General features: G+C 38.0%; 1 protein-coding gene across 1 annotated transcript in view; it reads left to right on the top strand.

The window, feature by feature from the left end:
- The window catches only part of LOC127416049 (mannosyl-oligosaccharide 1,2-alpha-mannosidase IA-like), a 177649-nt gene extending 162007 nt beyond the window's left edge, over window positions 1–15642 (top strand). The window contains exons 11-12 of the mRNA XM_051655157.1: window positions 1666–1781; window positions 11058–15642. Of these exons, the coding sequence (XP_051511117.1) occupies window positions 1666–1781; window positions 11058–11184 (243 nt within the window). The 3' untranslated portion in view covers window positions 11185–15642. The remainder of the gene's footprint in view (window positions 1–1665; window positions 1782–11057) is intronic.
- The last annotated feature ends 4129 nt before the right edge of the window (window positions 15643–19771 follow it).

Raw genomic sequence — 19771 nt, 5'->3', positions numbered from 1 at the left:
CAAAGACACACATGATCACTGCTGCGTGTGTCTCTCTCTCTCTCTCTCCCTCCTCCAGTGGTCTGGACTCCCTTTGTATCCCTCTCCAGCTCACTGTAACACAGAACAGCTGTTAGAGATCATTTCCCACAGGTGTCAATCTTTACCATTCTTCCTCTCCCGGCCTTGCTCTCCACAGACGTTGCTCAGCCACGCCCGTATCACCACAGGGTAATTTCACCTATGACCCCAAGTACAGACAGTGGGGCTGGGGGATATATAAAGGTGAAAACATCATCTGTTACTATGTGGATAAAAATGAGCTTTGATATACTCAGAACACTTATTGCATAATGTCTCGTACACAGTGTGAGGCTGGTAAACATGTCAACACATTAGGCTGGGTAATGTAGGCCAGACACAGTGAGTCACAGTGAGGATTTATCCCTGCCCTCAGACTGTCCCTGCACTTCAGCACATCAGGATTACAGACAATGCAGACTGCCAGCATCTCAGAGCTGTGTAATTGTTTCATAATGACTTCAGATTGCGATTGAGATGTGTCTGGCCCCTTTGGCGACACATCACATCTCTTCCCCCCTCTCTCTCTCTCTCTCTCTCTCTTTTTCTCTTTCTTTATGATATCTATTCATCACTCAGTAATATTTGCTGGCTCAACTTTCACAGAATAAATCGTTCTTGATTATTTTTTTCTCTCCAAAAATGACTTTGTCAAATCTTGACAGTTTTCAGTATCCTAAACTTTTTTGCTGCTCTCATTCCACCACCAAATTCATAGTATCCTACATTTTTTGCTGCTCTCTTTCCATCACCAAATAAATAATTTAAATTGTATTGTGCAATATTTGTCCTCATTAGTGGTGGCCAAGGCAGTTGATACTATTGTTCAGATGTAAGCAATAAGGCCATGCTATATTGTGAATATATAAACACCACTTGGCGTTGTGCCTGTCAAGGGCCTTCAGCCGTGTCTATATCCACAATATGGCACAACCTCAAGTGCCTTGTTGCTTTTATAAAATGGTTACCACATAATAAAAATATAAGGACACAAATGTTTATTATTATTATTATTATTATTATTATTTTAGTAAGATCATTAAATGCTATTTTTTCCGTTATAGATATAGTCCTTTGTTGCAACGAAATAATGATCAGCTATGGATGTTTTGTTCATTGTGTATTATAAATAAATATTAAAATTGTGTCATTTTGTTGGTGCTACATGGGTAACACCTTAAATCATGCGGTTTGTTGAGAAGAGGTGTGTTCTTACTTGCATTCTGATCTGATTACAATTTGCCTGATTGCCAGAATATAATAGAGACTTGGGGTTGGGCTGTGGGGTTGGGCTGTTGACTTGGACGAGTAAGCAACCACCTAAACCACTCACCACTCACACTTTATACCACTCACAACACCTATGCGGTCACATAACAATGCCCAGGCAACCAACCACAGCATTGTGGTGCTGACTTTTGCATAGGCAAGAACCACATGTTTTCTTTAGATGATGAAAAAAACTCTAGTTTGGTTTATTTCTTATTCTAATTAGATTTCTTATTCCATCTTGAGATGCTTGCATAACAAAATGCACATGTTGCTATGGTTGTGTAAAACTTTTACTTTGAGATTGACAGGTGAATTTAAATGTCTGTGTGGCAGGCTCTGGAGAAGCACTGTAGGGTGGAGGGGGGTTACAGTGGGGTGAGGGATGTTTACGGCAACACACCCAACCACGACGACGTCCAGCAAAGCTTCTACCTGGCTGAAACACTTAAGTGAGTACTGCGCGCGCACACACACACTAACACACACACAAGTTTACATAAATATCTTAATGAGGACATACCATAGACTACTATTGTATATACAAAACTAAGTAAATATATTTTAAACAAAGCTCAACCCTACCCCTAAAACTTTGCATTTTAATAGAAGACCACCAAATATCCTCAAAGGAAGGTTTTTGTTTTTTTAGGCCATGTCCACACTAATACTTTTAGAAAATGCATTCTATCACAGCATACTTTGGGAACAATGACGTTAGCAAACTGAAAACGGAGGTTTCAAACTTGGATTAGTGTGGACGTGGCCTTAGCTAACTTGAAAACTCGTTTGAAACTATAGCTTTCAAATTAAAAAAATTAAATAAAAATAAAAATAAGCTATAGTCAAGCTACCCCTTTAAAACTGTAGCTACACTACAAGCTACTAACAAAAAGTGCCTAACTACATAGAAACTGAGGGGGCAATATTCTGGTTACATAATTTGCAAGATGTGAGAGCAGTATTTTTTTATTTATCTGACAGAAAAACAATGCTGATTTGAATTAGAGTGATAGCATCAAACTTCTAAATCCCGCTACATTCAAAAACAACTTATTAAAAAACAAAATTGTTATATAAATTAAACAAAAGCACTGTGATAAATTGCTGTATTGCAATGGGCTGTCACTGCTGTGGTGCATGTTTATGAAGTTTTATTGCCTGTCTCTTTTGTTTTCCCATCTGCCCAAAAATTGGGGTGTAAAACTGTGGCAGAAAAAGTCAGAGGTTTGACACCTTCACAAATCACACACACACATATTGTGATGGCAGATGAATATTATTATTATTATTATTATTAATAATAATAATTCATAATCATAAATTGTTTAAGCATATTAACTGTGCTGTAGAAATTTTGCACTCCAGTAGCCTTTCAATTGCCCCTCGTGGAGCAGAAAATAACTTACACACAGTATGGATGAAAATAAAAATATCTCCTCAGAGTGATCCTAGTATTTTTCTCCTTCTGTGTTTTCCTAGAGATTATTAGCCCATTAGGTCCATCTCTCTGTTCGTGGGCTGATAGTCAGAGTAAATGTTAGGCAATATTTTATATATTTATTTATATATAATATTTTAATATTTAAATGTAGGCAGAATTATTTTTAGTCTCTGTGTGATAGACTTCTTCAGTTCAATAGAATGTTTTACACCATAATTCTCATCATGCTGTTAAATCATTGCTCCTTTTAGCTCTAGTGTTTCTACCTCTTTTAGGGGGCTTTCATACTGGGCACGTTTGCTGTGGTCCGATTCCAAGTGCGATTGTTCCTGGTGCTCCCCGCAGCATTGGTCTGGTTTCACACTCACTTGATTCTATCAAACCCCGGTCCATTTGTGTTCATTTTACGTCATCACAAACACGCATGGAGAACACAACGCGACTCATCATACTTTTTTTTTTCCTTTTTTTTTCTTTTGGTGCCATTATGCACATCAGTGTTAACGACAATTGCGTATATGTGTGCTTCATGGCATAACTCATTAGACATCCAGGGGAAGGCAGCTTGCTTCTGCTCGCAAACGGCGTTTTTTGAGGAGACAGCTGATTGCAAGAAATTCATTTGCATCTTTGTTTACACTGCACGCTTACGCTCGTGTCCAAGGTGAAGTTATCGCCACTGTCCTCTCCTATTATACCCTATATTTATAACCTATAATAGTATTTATATATAGTATTTATAAGATAGATAGACAGACAGACAGACAGTATTTATAGTGTTGATTGTACTTGTATGTCATTGTGGTGTCATTACTTTTTTGAGACTTTCAGGAATGAAAAATGCATGCGCAGGTTACTTTACTCCCTGAACGAGTGCACCTGAGTCCGAGTTGCTTTCACATTCACGTGAATCGCGCTACAGTTCCATTGCAACCGAACTCAGACCACCTCCTACAGGTGGTCTCGGGTTCGGTACAGCGGTGCGCTCCCCGGTCCGCATGACAGCTTTCACATTACCATTCGAACCGTGCTGTGTTTCGAACTAAACTGCCAGTGTGAAAGCACCCTTAAAATGAGCCTCAGTCCTGCATGTTTCCCCTGTATGTTTTTCCCCTTTTACTTTTGATTATGTCAGAGCCAGGCTTTTGACTATTGACACAATCTGTGATCTGATCCACTTATTCTGGCAGCATAATCTGGCCAGAATCCACCCACTTTGACAGGAATGGGTCATCTAATCATCATGTAAAGCAATTTTTTTTACATAACTTTTAGCCACAAATAAATTAGAAATCGATGATATCACAATAATTTGTAATAGTTAGTAAAACCAGAGTGGTAATAATTTATTCAGATTAAGGCACAGCAAGAACAGATAACACGTAAGACATTATTAGAAAATGTGTGCAAACTTTATGGTCAAAATTTCTGTTCGTCTAAAAGTAACTAGTACTGTCAGTGTCATGGACATAACTTTGAAAACAAAGTGGAATACAGTTTTGCTCAAGGTTATCCCATGCAGAAATAAATATCTTTCAAAGTTTTACAGAGTCCTAGATATTGCGTGAAGCCAGTGAATCAAATTGGAGCTTTCAGTTTACAGAATGCTGCAGTGAGGAGCTGAGACTACATTTCATTTCTGCCTCATTTTAGCAATAGAGGGATGAGCTGCTCTCTTAGGTCATGTTCACACAGGCAGAAAAAAAATCGGATTTTTGTCATCTGACCCAAATCCATTTAGGTTTTTATAGTCTGAACAGGACAAAAACACAAAATCGGATTTTTACAAGCTTGATGCAAACCACATTCGTTGGGTGGTTTGGAATCCGATTAAAAGAAGATTTTTGCCTTTCAATCAATCTCAATGCTCTGAACGGAAATGTTTGTTTTTATTTTTTTTATCATTTGTTGTGTGCAATGGGTTGTTACATCAGGTGTTGCAACGAGAAGACATATACTGCATTCCAAATAGCATAAATGATGCCTTCACAAGACACTTTGAAGGGAAAACATGTTGATGGCTACGCTGTAGGATCATTACAAACAGAATTTCAATAAAAATTACTTAAAAAATGTGTTCAGAATAACCATTTTATTACTGTTTTCAGCCCTTCAAAATTGTCACAGTGGAAGGGAAAGTCTTTGGGAGGAACAGGGATGATCACTTCTGAATTGAACGCACACGTCCATCATTAAAGATGTAAAGACAATGAGTGATACGAGTGATAGTCATTTACAACATCAGGGTCCAAAATGAAGTGTTGAGGAGTTAGCGAGGTCACCATGCTCTACTTTATACTGTTTTTTGGGTTTTCTGGTATCTCTTCCCAACACTCCAATCCTCCAGTTTGATTGCACTTTAAGAGGAAATCACTGTTCGAGTCTCATCCTGCCATGGCAGACAGTGGTTCTCCATTTCCTCTGTCTGTATTGTTTTGGAATTGTGCTTGCCCTTTGGCCAGTAGTAACAGAGCATACACAATTCAGCCCAGAAAAGACTTGCCATTTCTTTGAGAGAGCAAACACATCCAGAGCTCCCTCCTTTCAGCTTTTCTGTTTCTGTTTCTCATTCTGTAGTTGCTTCTGGCCTGTGTTCACCCTCTTGCGCATTAAATAATGTTTCTTCTTCATAGCCAGACTGTCTGGCAGGCTGAGGGAGTTTCCTGTTCATTGAAATGCTCTTGTGTGTTTGTGGGCCTGACTGTATTTTTTAACATTCTCACTTCAGCCTACAACATCTGCTTAACACACTGAACCATTTACTTTGGGTACAGTTTTTGTGCCCCCTCCCCTAGTATCTTCTAAAATGACTAATGGTAATGACTAGAAATACATTTACAATTTTATGTCTGGCAGATGCATTCATCCAAAAGTATGCACAGGTCTAGTGGGAAAGGCTCAGAAGTTTGCTGGTTCAGTCCCAAGGACTGAGCTACGAGCCATTATCATTGTGCCCACCATGGTGCAAGGCACTTAACCCATACCTGCCAACATCGGATTGTGGGGTTGGGGGGTGCAAGGAACAGCAGCCGGTGGAATTTTTGGTGGCCCCCTAGGGTAAGATGGTGCCCTCGTAGGGAGTAGATGATAATACCAAGAAATTGACCGTGTATTCAGACAGTCCCTTACCACATCCTTCACAGTTTTAGCAATAAATGCTTTGAGTTATTAATAATAGAAACTGTATATTCTTTCTTATATGCTGAGAACTTTTTCTGACCCATGACTTATAAAATTTTTTTTTTCTTTGATTATTTATCTTCTTTATGTATACATCTGCGTTGGTTTATATGTATTTTTATATGTTTTTTTTCTTCACTTGTCTTTATGACTCAGTGACTGTATTCATACATTGTTCATCTGTGTAATTTTTGTGTATCTTATATATTGAATATTTATATTGAACCTTCTGTTTAAAAAAAAAAAAAAAAAAAATCCACAGTTTTAGCACAATATGTGGACTTTTTAGATGATCCCTTACCACACCCTCCACAGAATTAGCACATTTATGCACAATGTGTGAACTTTTCAGATTACCCCTTACCCACCGTATAAAAAATGTCCAATTTATATCATTGTTAAATTAACGATCTGGAGCGATTTCGCCATGACGCCATCTGACTAGCTTACGGGACAAATCGTGTCCCGTATTGATTCAATACAGGGTGTATCATTTCATATTTAAATAAGGGACGATCCCGTATGAGCGATGTGTGGATGCAGAAAATTGTGAGTTTATCGGGAGAAATTGTAAATCGGTAGTACTGCGGGAGGAAGGGTGGAAAATCGGGAGAAACCCGGTAAAATTGGGAGTGTTTGCAGGTATGACTTAACCTCCTTGTTGCTTGGGGAAATCTCCCCTCTACACTCAAAAAATATATATATTTTAGCCTATTTTTTTAGATTTATTAATTTAAATTTCATAATAAATTTCCATCAAATTGTGTAATCTTTAAAAAAATTAAATGTATAAAGCTTAAAATATCAAGGTTTTTTTTATTTTATTTTGTTAAAGAATACGCAATTCAACTTTATGGAAATTTGCTATGAAATGCGGAAATCTTAAAATAACTTAAAACTTAGTATTCTTAAGTTCTATATAGGAACAGATTTTTACTATAGGTACTTGTTCCTAAGTGCCTTGTTCAAAGTCACAATGTATGTAGCTTGTGTAGGCTAAGGTTTGGACCTACAACCCTTCAGTTACCATCCCAGATCTTCCCATCCCAGTAGCCACTAATACTCAAATAGTGATTGCAAGCTTTTTAAAGAGGTTAACAGCTTGATAAAGCTTGTTGGTTACATCGTGGGTGTAGATGCAGCACACAGAGTGCAACAATGCCCACCCACTTTTTCTGCAGTCTTGGTTCCATAAGTATTTTTTTTCGATTCACTTCTTTCATAAGGATTTTATAGAGTACTACATAATAGTTCGAAGCCATGAACCAAACCAACCAGCTTTGTGCCATTACAAACTTTTATTTTAAGCAAAAGAAGTATTTGAAAGTTGGACAAAAAGACAAAGGTATAAGACTGTGTACTTAACGTCCTTCATGAGGGCATGAACTACAATCCCATGAAGCATTGCAAATGACGTAACTGAATTAAGAATAATGGAAAAATATAAAACTTGTAAATTATTAGTATTTAAACTATAGGTTTTGATTTTATTGTAAAATAGTCAGATATTTGCAAATATACAAGTAGTTTTAGAGTGTAGGGAGACCGAATCGATTGCATCTTAGAAGTGGGCAGCTGCTGCAGAGCTTCGTTTGGAGCGCTTTGTTCGCTGCGATTCTCTGATTGGTGAATTGTTTACCTCCAAGATCATTAGTGTAGTTCTTCTAGAAATTCCGCTATTAAACAAGATTGAAAAAAAAGAACATTAAATAATGCAGACTAATGGCTTCAACAATAGAAGCATAAACCATCAATCAACATCCTCAGAGCTCACAGTAGGTCTGTCTTTACGGTTTACAAGTTATTGTAAAAAATCTACTCTTCTATGGAGAAAATGAATGGGATTTTACTTCCAGAACCAGACTAGTGCACTCTATAGTGCTAACTGTATCATTAATTAATCTAGAACAGAAACTATGACCACATGATTAGAGCCAGTGCACTGCATGCATTCTTACCATAGAACAGTGCTATAAACATATTACAGTGCCTATCCTTTTAGTAACTTAAAGGTGCACTCAGTAATTTTTTTTAAGGATGTCGAAGTGGCTTACTTTGGTTTACACTGACACTTAGTGGCCTGGATGCTGCATCATTCAAACACATTTGTTTTCAGTTACCGATGCCATTGAAGAAATTCACTATGCACAGTAAACCAGGATTAATTTAATCCATGAATGAAGGTGTCAAGTAACAGCGCAGTTACTGAGATTAAGCGAGTAGTATTCAGCTGGTCATATGATGCAAACATTGCTGCCCCCATGAGGTGCCCCTGCCCCATGTAAAATAAAAGAGCTTTTATAAGGTTACTGAAATGACATCTCACATGAGTGGTTTATACATATGTTTCAAAATTACTTTTAATTTCTTTTTAAGTAAAACTTTTTAAAGGAGGAAAAAAAATATACTGAGTGAACCTTTAAGGTTACAGATGTAATAGCCCTGGCTTGCTTCTTGCAGAGATTGAACCAACAACCTTCTGTTAGCCTTAAGGCCTTTTTACATCTAACATGACGTGATAATGAGAGGTGAATCGCCAGCGAATGGCCCTTTCCCATAGAAAGCAAAGCGAATGACCGCCGTTGGCACATTCACACCTTTACAATAGGTGCCGCTAATAGACAAGCAATTTTACTCCGGTGCAGTAGGTGGCTCAGAGCACCTTTGAGCTGGACTGTCCTCCACCCATGACAGTCCATGAGAAGATGAGATACTTGACAAACAAATTGAAAAAAGAAAACAGATTTCTCTATAAGCTGATTTGCTCAATGAGAGAGAAAACAATCGAGACACTTCACAAACTATTTCAGTTCAGCTGCTGGACGAATTGACTTGCAGTATTATCATGTGTACACAGTCTGAGGGGTTATTATAGAAAAATTGAGTGTAAAAAATAATTTTAACAGTTAAAACATGTTATTATTTGAAATAAGAGTGGTTATATGTCACTGCCACACATGAATGTTAAGTAAATTTTTTATTCACTTCATAATGCACACATACTGTAGTAACAGATGTTGTCAGTTTGAACTATACTGATTGTTACTAATTAAACATGACTGCATTGAAACAGCCAAAGTGTCTATGTAATGCAAAAAAAATACAACACCTCATCCAATGAACCATCTTCAGTCTGACCCATTATTAGATACTAATACTCGCCAACGACAGCTGTTAACGACTATTAACAATTGCACAGATATAACGATTTGGAGGAGACAATACCACGTTTTTGGTATACAAAGGCATTTTGATACAAAGACATACAGTGCACTGCAAGTAACAGAATTAATTTTATTAATATTTGGCGGATATAAACACTTAAGATCCATACAGTTATTTATTAAAAATATATATGCAATATATGATATATTAGAGATATAAGAGAACTCATGTAAAAAATACAGCAATATATGAAGACAATCCAAGTATGATAAGAGAGCTTTTTTAAAAAAGGGATGCAAGGCAGTGATGCAGCAATATCATGTTTCTGTTTTTAAGGCATTTTATACAAAAATGAAACGCATGTCCTCACTGCTTCAGTGTTTAATATCGGTGGTCAAAACAGCTTTCTGCTGGTTTTGGGAACTGCAGCAGCTCCTGGCACGTGATTCACAGCACAAATTTTATTGGTCGGGGCCGGCAAAGAAAAAAAAATGAACACACCGGAAACAAAGCTTTCGCTTTGTCTGTGCGCGATTCGCCGCGAACGTTCGTTCCTGGTGCGAAGGGCTCGTTAGGAATCCATTGTTTCCGTAAAAAAAATTTCATCGTGGTGAGAAATCACGTTGAAGATTCGCGTTTGGTAAGGCTGTAAATATCACCTTCACCTTCCATTATTTCTCTCTCTCTGCTCAGTACTCAAGCAACACACTGTGACAGAGCCTTAGATTATTAGAACACTGATGATAATACTGGCTGAAGAGGGAGGCCAGGTGTGATTAAAGCCGTAAGGAGTGGTTTATCCTGTGGACACGCATGATTTAGCTTTAACTCTAGAAACCTCAGGTCAACAGCTTACATTTTCAGTGTTTCATCAGCAAATCTCCCCCTCCTTGTGAAACCAGCCAATGCATGTCCCTTGAGAGAGGGGATAGCATGAGGGTGGATAAAAACTGCATTATCAAGGTCACATCTCCATCAGGAATCAGGCGTCAGCATCACTTGCTACAACAAAGTTTATAGACTGTGATATTTTACAAGTGTCATCCGGCTTTCTAAATAAAGACAAGCCTTTCGAATTGTTTGGGTTATTTCTTGGCTTCAGCTTTTGGTAGATGGCCTTCACTTGTGAAACAACATCCTTAAGCCGTGGCTGTCAGCCACTGTTCATGGAAGTTGCTATTCTCAGCCAAAGGAAGCTAAATGTTTAGACCTTTCGTAGCTTTTAATCTTCATCACTTATTTACATTGTTGTCTTGGCAGTGTTGTACTTGGCAGAGACCGAATTTTGTCAGCAGTTGGAAGACATTCATGTATTTGTATTACTCCATCAGGCTTTAATAGAGATAATAAGTAGTGCTTGCCAAGGAAAGCATCGCTATAGCAATTCTTCATATTTAGGGTATTGGGTTTGAACAATATTAAACTTTGGTATGTAACTCAGCTAAAATTATTTGTGCTAGACCTGAATGGTACCTCAAATCATGTGGCTTGTTGAAGAGAGGTGTGTTGTAGACAGTGTTAATTTTTACAGAGTTTTTTTGTTTTAGTCATAGTTTTAGTCTTTTGACAATTTTACTAAAATGGCATGTTATTTTAGCCAGCTAGAATAATATATTTTAGTTGATGATAATGTGTAAAATGTCAAACGTGTCAACGTGGTGGAAAGTTTTGCACAGGCAAGCACCAGCTTCAGTACTGTATATTTATGCAGTTGGGCCTTACTTTATCAAGCATTTGCATCATAGTAGTCTATAAATAATTATCTGTCTCTAATAACCTTGATGTTTATGCTTCCAATTTATTTATTTATTGTTTTCTTTTTATTTATTTTTATTTTTTTATTTGGCAAATCTCTGTGTTCAGGGATTCTCACAGTGATTAACTAGAGCATAAAGTGCCCTTGAAAACTCTAATAGGGATTTTCTGTCTTTGTTTACAGGTACCTGTATCTACTCTTCTCCGATGATGACCATTTGCCCTTTGAGCACTGGGTGTTCAACACCGAGGCCCATCCTCTTCCCATCATTAAGAAACAGAGCCCAGAGTTAGCCAATAATCTCAAGTAATCCTAATCCTACCCCAAAACTCCACTGAAATGTAACTTCCTGGACCTGCTTAAACAGTGGACAAGAGCATTGGATTTTGTGGCTTGAGAGATCCTGTTCTCCATGACTTTGCTGGAGCTTATTGTCTCTCTTCACAGCCCTAGGTCACAGAGCATCCACTCTTGGCTGATTGTCCTCTGCCGTCTCTACCGATGGCATTCTGCATGCTGCCCCTGTCCTCTCTCTTTGCCCTGATGCTTTGGACGTTTCTCTGAGCCTCAGAGACCAGAAGGACCATATCTCCTCTGTGAGGAGACCAGATGTTTTCCACTGTAATGTCCAACTTGCCCTCTCACACACTTTTAAAAAAGCCATAGGTAATTCATGTGCATCAACTTCCTTTTGTGTTTACAGGAGCAAAGATACGAGAAATCCACCTTACTTTGCTGTTTCATTCAGTTTTTGCAGTCAATACGTTTCTACGATTCGTACTGGCCTGAATTTTTGTTTCTCTGGGGTTTGGTTTGGTTCAGTATTTTAAGGCTTTATTCGACAGCAAGGCAGTAAAACCAAGACAATTAGTGCCTTTTAGTCTTAATGATAAATTTAATGCAACATTAGTAAAGTTTTAATAGCAACGCTCTAATTTATTTTTGCTGAGTTCGAGTGCATTAGCCTACTGTGCTGTCAAAGAGATGACCTGAACAGTTTTAGCCCTCCCATCCTCACACTGGAACTGGTGTGAACATAAGGCTCAATCCTTATATGCCATTAATTCATTCCGCTGCATTCGTGAGTTTGCTTTTCCATTAGCTGGCTTTGCAAAATAGCTGATTAAATGTGTACAGAATGTGTGTAATTGTTTACTTAATCAGTGGAGGCAGAGACTTTTTATCCTGAATATGTAAAATATAGTATTGTGTGTTAATTTATTTCTTAAGATTTTTTTTTTTTCCCCGTACTGTGGACAGGAAATGATGAAAGCTGGATCTCACCATGAAAAAAATAGGTGATTTTGACTTATATCTCACAATTGTGACTCATTTGCAAGATATACATTTGAAATTGTGAGATATAAAGTCCATAAACCTTGTAATTGTGAGAAAATGTTTTCTCACAATTGCATTTTTTTCTTTTTCTTTTCTTGCATTTGCAACTTTACCTCCCAATTTTGACTTTAGTTCTTGCAGTTGCAAGATTTAAACTCACACTGGGGACTATTTATAGCAGTTGCGAGTTTTTTCACGCAATTGTGACATATCATAATTGAGCATTTTTATCTTGGAATTGCGACTTCATTTCTCATAATTATTAGATATAAACTCACAATTTAGTTTTTAGCAATTCTAGCAATTGTGACTTTATTTCTTGCATTTGGGACTATATTTCCAAATGGAAACTAAACTAAATTGCATGATATATATATATACTAGATAGTGAGTTTATACCTAGTAATTGCGAGAGATAGTCTCAGTTGTGAGAAACTCAAAATTGCGACTATTTTTAACAATGGCAAGTTTATATCATGCAATTGTGCCTGCAATATCACAATTGCGAGTTTATATCACACAATTGCAAGAAGTCAATATTTTCCAAATTCAGAGATATAAAGTCAGAATTACCTTTTTTTTTACATTAAAAAAAATATATATATTTTTTTTTTTTATGTGGCGGGACACCATAGGGGACAGTGAAGACATTGCTTAGATCTTTATAATTCATTGGGAAAGTGTTAGTAAGACATGGGCAGCATCAGTCAAAAGGGGAGTGAATATTTGTATGAATGTACCACCAAATGTGAATTTAACAGACTTTGGCCTAGTTGTTGTGATTTCATGATTTTATCTGTTTGTTTGTTTGTTTCTTTTAACGTGAAAGCACAAAATTATGAATCAGTATTTTCGGGTTCTTCGTGAAGAAAAGAATAGGAATATTAGTGTAGGATAGAATGACAGCACAAGTGCGGAATCTCAAATGAGGAAAAGATGCAAGGAAAACCTATGAATGCAAAGCAGTCCTCTGCATTGGATAGAACACACACACACACACACACATACAGTTGAAATCAGAAGTTTACATGCACTTAGGTTGTATGTCATAAAAACTCTTTTTTTTTTTTTTAACCACTCAACAGATTTCATATTAGCAAACTATAGTTTTGGCAAGTCGTTAAGGACATCTACTTTGTGTATGACACAAGTAATTTTTCCAACAGTTGTTTACAGACAGATTGTTTCACTTTTAATTGACTATATCACAATTCCAGTGGGTCAGAAATTTATATACACTAAGTTAACTGTTCCTTTAAGCAGCTTGGAAAATTCCAGAAAATTATGTCAAGCTTTTAGACAATTAGCCAATTAGCTTCTTATAGGAGGTGTACTGAATTGGAGGTGTACTTCTGGATGTATTTTAAGGCCTTCCTTCAAATTCAGCGCCTCTTCGCTTGACATCATGGGAAAATCAAAAGAAATCAGCCAAGACCTCAGAAAAAAATAGTGGACATCCACAAGTCTGGTTCATCCTTTGGAGCAATTTCTAAATGCCTGAAGGACCTTGTGAAGATGCTGGAGGAAACAGGTAGACAAGTATCTATATCCACAGTAAAACAAGTCCTATATCGACATAACCTGAAAAGTTGCTAAGCAAGGAAGAAGCCACTGCTCCAAAAACACTATAAAAAAGACAAACTACAGTTTGCAAGTGCACATGGGGACAAAGATCTTACTTTTTGGAGAAATGTCCTCTGGTCTGATGAAACAAAATGGTCATAATGACCATCGTTATGTTTGGAGGAAAAATGGTGAGGCTTGCAAGCCGAAGAACACCATCCCAACCGTGAAGCATGGGGGTGGCAGCAGCATGTTGTGGGGGTGCTTTGCTGCAGGAGGGACTGGTACACTTCACAAAATAGATGGCATCATGAGGAAGGAAAATTATGTGGATATTTTGAAGAAATCAGCCAGGAAGTTAAAGCTCGGTCACAAATGGGTCCTCCAAATGGACAATGACCCCAAGCATACCTCTAGAGTTGTGGCAAAATGCCTTAAGGATGACAAAGTTAAGGTATTGGTGTAGCCATCACAAAGCCCTGACCCCAATCCGATAGAAAATTTGTGGGCAGAACTGAAAAAGCGTGTGCAAGCAAGGAGGCCTACAAACCTCAGTTATACCAGTTCTGTCTGGAGGAATGGGCCAAAATTCCAGTAACTTATTGTGAGAAGCTTGTGGAAGGCTACCCAAAATGTTTGGCCCAAGTTAAACAATTTAAAGGCAATGCTACCAAATACTAACAAAGTGTATGTAAGCTGCTGGCCCAGTGGGAATGTGATGAAAGAAATAAAAGCTGAAATAAATTATTTTCTCTACTATTAATCTGACATGTCACATTCTTAAAATAAAGTAGTGATCCTAACTGACCTAAGACAGGGAATGTTTTCTATGATTAAATGTCAGGAATTGTGAAAAACTGAGTGTAAATGTATTTGGCTAAGGTGTATGTAAACTTCTGACTTCAACTCTATATATAAATACTGAATTTATCAAGCAAGCAAGAAGCTCACACATAATAAGATAAGATGAGAACATGTCATGCTTTTGGAACTGATGTGTTGGTGGGCATCTGTATACATACACTACATCTAATATAAATTAAATGACTGTATTCCAATTCATGGAGGAACAGACCAATTCGTATTCCACTTATGTTTTCAACCTCAAACGGAAGGTTTCAATGGAAGATATGTTTATTCTGTTGCTTCCGTGTGATTGGTCGGTTGCAGAGGTGGGGTTGCTGCTACTGTATGCCACACTCTGTCTTTCATTCCAATGTTTAGGCAGTGTTCCCAAAACTAGACCCACATATATTCACTTCTGGTTAAAAAGAACCAACCTGCTTCACTAATACGCCATGGTTCTTTAACCAGCTTTTTAATCCAGTGGCAATCCCTGTTGAAGGGATAGTTCACCCCAAAAATATTACTACTACTAAAACTACTACTGCTTTTCTCATCATTTACCTACCGTCATTTCATTCCAAACCTGTATGACTTTCTTTCTTATGCGGAACTGAAAAGGAGCATTTTTAATGATGATCCCAATCCTTATTCTCAAAACAATTTCAGTTGAAAGTGATTCACTTTAAAGCTTTTAAAGGACCCAGTGTATCATAAAAGTAGTCCTTGCAGCTTGTGTGTCATATTCCAAGTCTTCTGAAGGTTACAGTATGATAGGTTTTGATGAGAACCCAAATTTAAAGCCTTTTTAGTGAACAGCTTGACATCTATTGGGTGTTCATGAGCATAATAAGAGAAACTCATTCACTGCGGCTTGTAACGGACGGTAAGTTTTTACTGAAAAATTACTCACCTAAACCTATCACTTGCCTTCAGAAGATTTGGAATAAGATGTTTTTGGACTACATTTATGATTTGCCGGGACCTGTTTTGAGCTTTATAGTGAATCATTATCAACTGCCATTGTATTGAGAAGAAGAATGTATTTATGACTAATTCTCCTTTTGTGTTATGCATAAGAAAGAATGTCTAGATAGACTTTTCCTTTGTAGGTAAACTACTCTTTTAATGTGTTATACTGGTGGATCTAGTGGCATTTTACATTATACCTCCCAGAGATTTCTGTTTCGAGGCTGACGACTGCAACACTCCATTGGCGTGGATTTTTTTTTTTCGATATGCTAGCAAACAGCATACTGTCAAAGTTAAGAACCATAACAAATGAAAGTAACGCCAGCTCATCTCGAGGGAGTCCTGTCATAAAAACATTGTGACACTGTGGATAAGACATCGCATTCACTGTCTTCATGATACAGAGAATCTAAACGATGTTTAGCACTGCTTCGGTTTAGCGCAGACTAGCGATTTGTGCCGTCTCTTTTGTGAAAGTGACTCCTGAAGCTGAGTTTGCATCGTAGTGGTGAATCCACAGCAAGTCATGACTCTGAGTTGATACTTGGAAGCAGATGTTTCCTTGCATCTTGTTTTAATATGCAGAATAGAAGATGTGCTTTTCAGATTTCTGGATTAAAAATTTGTTGTTTAAATATTGTGTTGGTGATCTTGCATTGCAAATGCCTTTTTTTTTGTGTGTGTGTGTGATTCTTGTTGTTTGTTATTTCTTCATGAGACAACCTCAGAAATGTAACTGTACAATATTGCTGATAATCATTCCATTGCACATAGTCTAATTTTTTTTCTTTAATATGCAATTAATTTTGTGGGAAATTGTTGTTTGGTTTTAGTTTTGTTTCCTTTACTTTTCTTTATTTTTATTGTACATATTTCATTCTGGCAAACTGCCAGCCATCATTTAATCTTATGATCTTATGTAATAAATTATATTAAAGATCAGCAAAAGTTTTTGATAAACTATATTTGTTACACTTAAATTGTGAATAAATCAATCTTTTAATATAACACAGTTGATTTTTTGTGAGGAAAAAGTTTAGATTATCTCTCTCTCTCTCTCTCTCTCTCTCTCTCTCTCATGCCGCTAACACGCTGCATCTCATCACAATTGTACAGAGCGGTTATTAGAGTTACCGTAGACTTTGTCAGTTCGAACCAGTCTGGCCATTCTCTGTTGACCTCTCTCATCAACATGGCATTTCCATCTGTAGAACTGCCGCTCACTGGATGTTTTTTGTTTTTGGATTCTAGAGACTGTTATGCCTGAAAATCCCAGGAGATCAACAGTTACAGAAATACTCAAACCAGCCCATCTGGCACCAACAATCATCCATGCGATTGTCTAATCAGCCAGTTGTGTGGCAGCAGTGCAGTGCATAAAATCATGCAGATACGGGTCAGGAGCTTCAGTTAATGATCACATTAACCATCAGAATGGGGAAAAATGTGATCTCAGTGATTTGTACCGTGGCATGATTGTTGGTGCTAGATGGGCTGGTTTGAGTATTTCTGTACCTGCTGATCTCCTGGGATTTTCACGCACAACAGTCTCTAGAATTTACTCCGAATGGTGCCAAAACAAAAATCATCCAGTGAGCACATCCGTTCTGTGGACGGAAATGCCTTGTTGATGAGGGAGGTCAACAGAGAATGGCCAGACTGGTTCGAACTGACAAAATCTATGGTAACTCAGATAGCCGCTCTGTACAAGTGCATTTATAAAGTATTTAGACCCCTTCATTTTTTTCACATTTTGTTATGTTGCAGCCTTATGCTAAAAAGCTTTACAGTGCATCCGGAAAGTATTCATAACGCTTCACTTTTTCCACATTTTGTTATGTTACAGCCTTGTTCCAAAATGGATTAAATTCATTATTTTCCTCAAAATTCTACAAACAATACCCCATAATGACAACGTGAAAGAAGTTTGTTTGAAATCTTTGCAAATTTATTAAAAATAAAAAACGAAAAAAATCACATGTACATACAGGTGCATCTCAATAAATTAGAATGTCGTGGAAAAGTTCATTTATTTCAGTAATTCAACTCAAATTGTGAAACTCGTGCATTAAATAAATTCAATGCACACAGACTGAAGTAGTTTAAGTCTTTGGTTCTTTTAATTGTGATGATTTTGGCTCACATTTAACAAAAACCCACCAATTCACTATCTCAAAAAATTAGAATACATCATAAGACCAATAAAAAAAAACATTTTTAGTGAATTGTTGGCCTTCTGGAAAGTATGTTCATTTACTGTATATGTACTCAATACTTGGTAGGGGCTCCTTTTGCTTTAATTACTGCCTCAATTCGGTGTGGCATGGAGGTGATCAGTTTGTGGCACTGCTGAGGTGGTATGGAAGCCCAGGTTTCTTTGACAGTGGCCTTCAGCTCATCTGCATTTTTTGGTCTCTTGTTTCTCATTTTCCTCTTGACAATACCCCATAGATTCTCTATGGGGTTCAGGTCTGGTGAGTTTGCTGGCCAGTCAAGCACACCAACACCATGGTCATTTAACCAACTTTTGGTGCTTTTGGCAGTGTGGGCAGGTGCCAAATCCTGCTGGAAAATGAAATCAGCATCTTTAAAAAGCTGGTCAGCAGAAGGAAGCATGAAGTGCTCCAAAATTTCTTGGTAAACGGGTGCAGTGACTTTGGTTTTCAAAAAACACAATGGACCAACACCAGCAGATGACATCGCACCCCAAATCATCACAGACTGTGGAAACTTAACACTGGACTTCAAGCAACTTGGGCTATGAGCTTCTCCACCCTTCCTCCAGACTCTAGGACCTTGGTTTCCAAATGAAATACAAAACTTGCTCTCATCTGAAAAGAGGACTTTGGACCACTGGGCAACAGTCCAGTTCTTCTTCTCCTTAGCCCAGGTAAGACGCCTCTGACGTTGTCTGTGGTTCAGGAGTGGCTTAACAAGAAGAATACGACAACTGTAGCCAAATTGCTTGACACGTCTGTGTGTGATGGCTCTTGATGCCTTGACCTCAGCCTCAGTCCATTCCTTGTGAAGTTCACCCAAATTCTTGAATCGATTTTGCTTGACAATCCTCATAAGGCTGCAGTTCTCTCGGTTGGTTGTGCATCTTTTTCTTCCACACTTTTCCCTTCCACTCAACTTTCTGTTAACATGCTTGGATGCAGCACTCTGTGAACAGCCAGCTTCTTTGGCAATGAATGTTTGTGGCTTACCCTCCTTGTGAAGGGTGTCAATGATTGTCTTCTGGACAACTGTCAGATCAGCAGATTGTGTAGCCTAGTGAACCAAACTGGGAGACCATTTTGAAGGCTCAGGAAACCTTTGCAGGTGTTTTGAGTTGATTAGCTGATTGGCATGTCACCATATTCAAATTTTTTGAGATAGTGAATTGGTGGGTTTTTGTTAAATGTGAGCCAAAATCATCACAATTAAAAGAACCAAAGACTTAAACTACTTCAGTCTGTGTGCACTGAATTTATTTAATACACGAGTTTCACAATTTGAGTTGAATTACTGAAATAAATGAACTTTTCCACGACATTCTAATTTATTGAGATGCACCTGTAAGTATTCACAGCCTTTGCCATGACACTCAAAATTGAGCTCAGGTGCATCCTGTTTCCACTGATCATCCTTGAGATGTTTCTACAACTTGATTGGAGTCCACCTGTGGTAAATTCAGTTGATTGGACATGATTTGGAAAGGCACACACCTGTTTACATAAGGTCCCACAGTTAACAGTGCATGTCAGAGCACAAACAAAGCCATGAAGTCCAAGGAATTGTCTGTAGACCTCCGAGACAGGATTGTATCAAGGCTCAGATCTGGGGAAGGGTACAGAAAACTTTTTGCAGCATTGAAGGTCCCAATGAGCACAGTGGCCTCCATCATCCGTAAATGGAAGAAGTTTGGAACCACCAGGACTCTTCCTAGAGCTTGCCGCCTGGCCAAACTGAGCGATCGGGGGAGAAGGGCCTTAGTCAGGGAGGTGACCAAGAACCTGATGGTCACTCTGACAGAGCTCCAGCATTTTTCTGTGGAGAGAGGAGAACCTTCCAGAAGAACAACCATCTCTGCAGCACTCCACCAATCAGGCCTGTATGGTAGAGTGGCCAGACGGAAGCCACTCCTCAGTAAAAGGCACATGACAGCCCACCTGGAGTTTGCCAAAAGGCACCTGAAG

Source organism: Myxocyprinus asiaticus, chromosome 25 (genome assembly GCF_019703515.2).
Source record: "Myxocyprinus asiaticus isolate MX2 ecotype Aquarium Trade chromosome 25, UBuf_Myxa_2, whole genome shotgun sequence".
In the NCBI taxonomy this organism is placed as follows: Eukaryota; Metazoa; Chordata; class Actinopteri; order Cypriniformes; family Catostomidae; genus Myxocyprinus; species Myxocyprinus asiaticus.
This window is presented reverse-complemented; position numbering and strand designations above follow the sequence as displayed.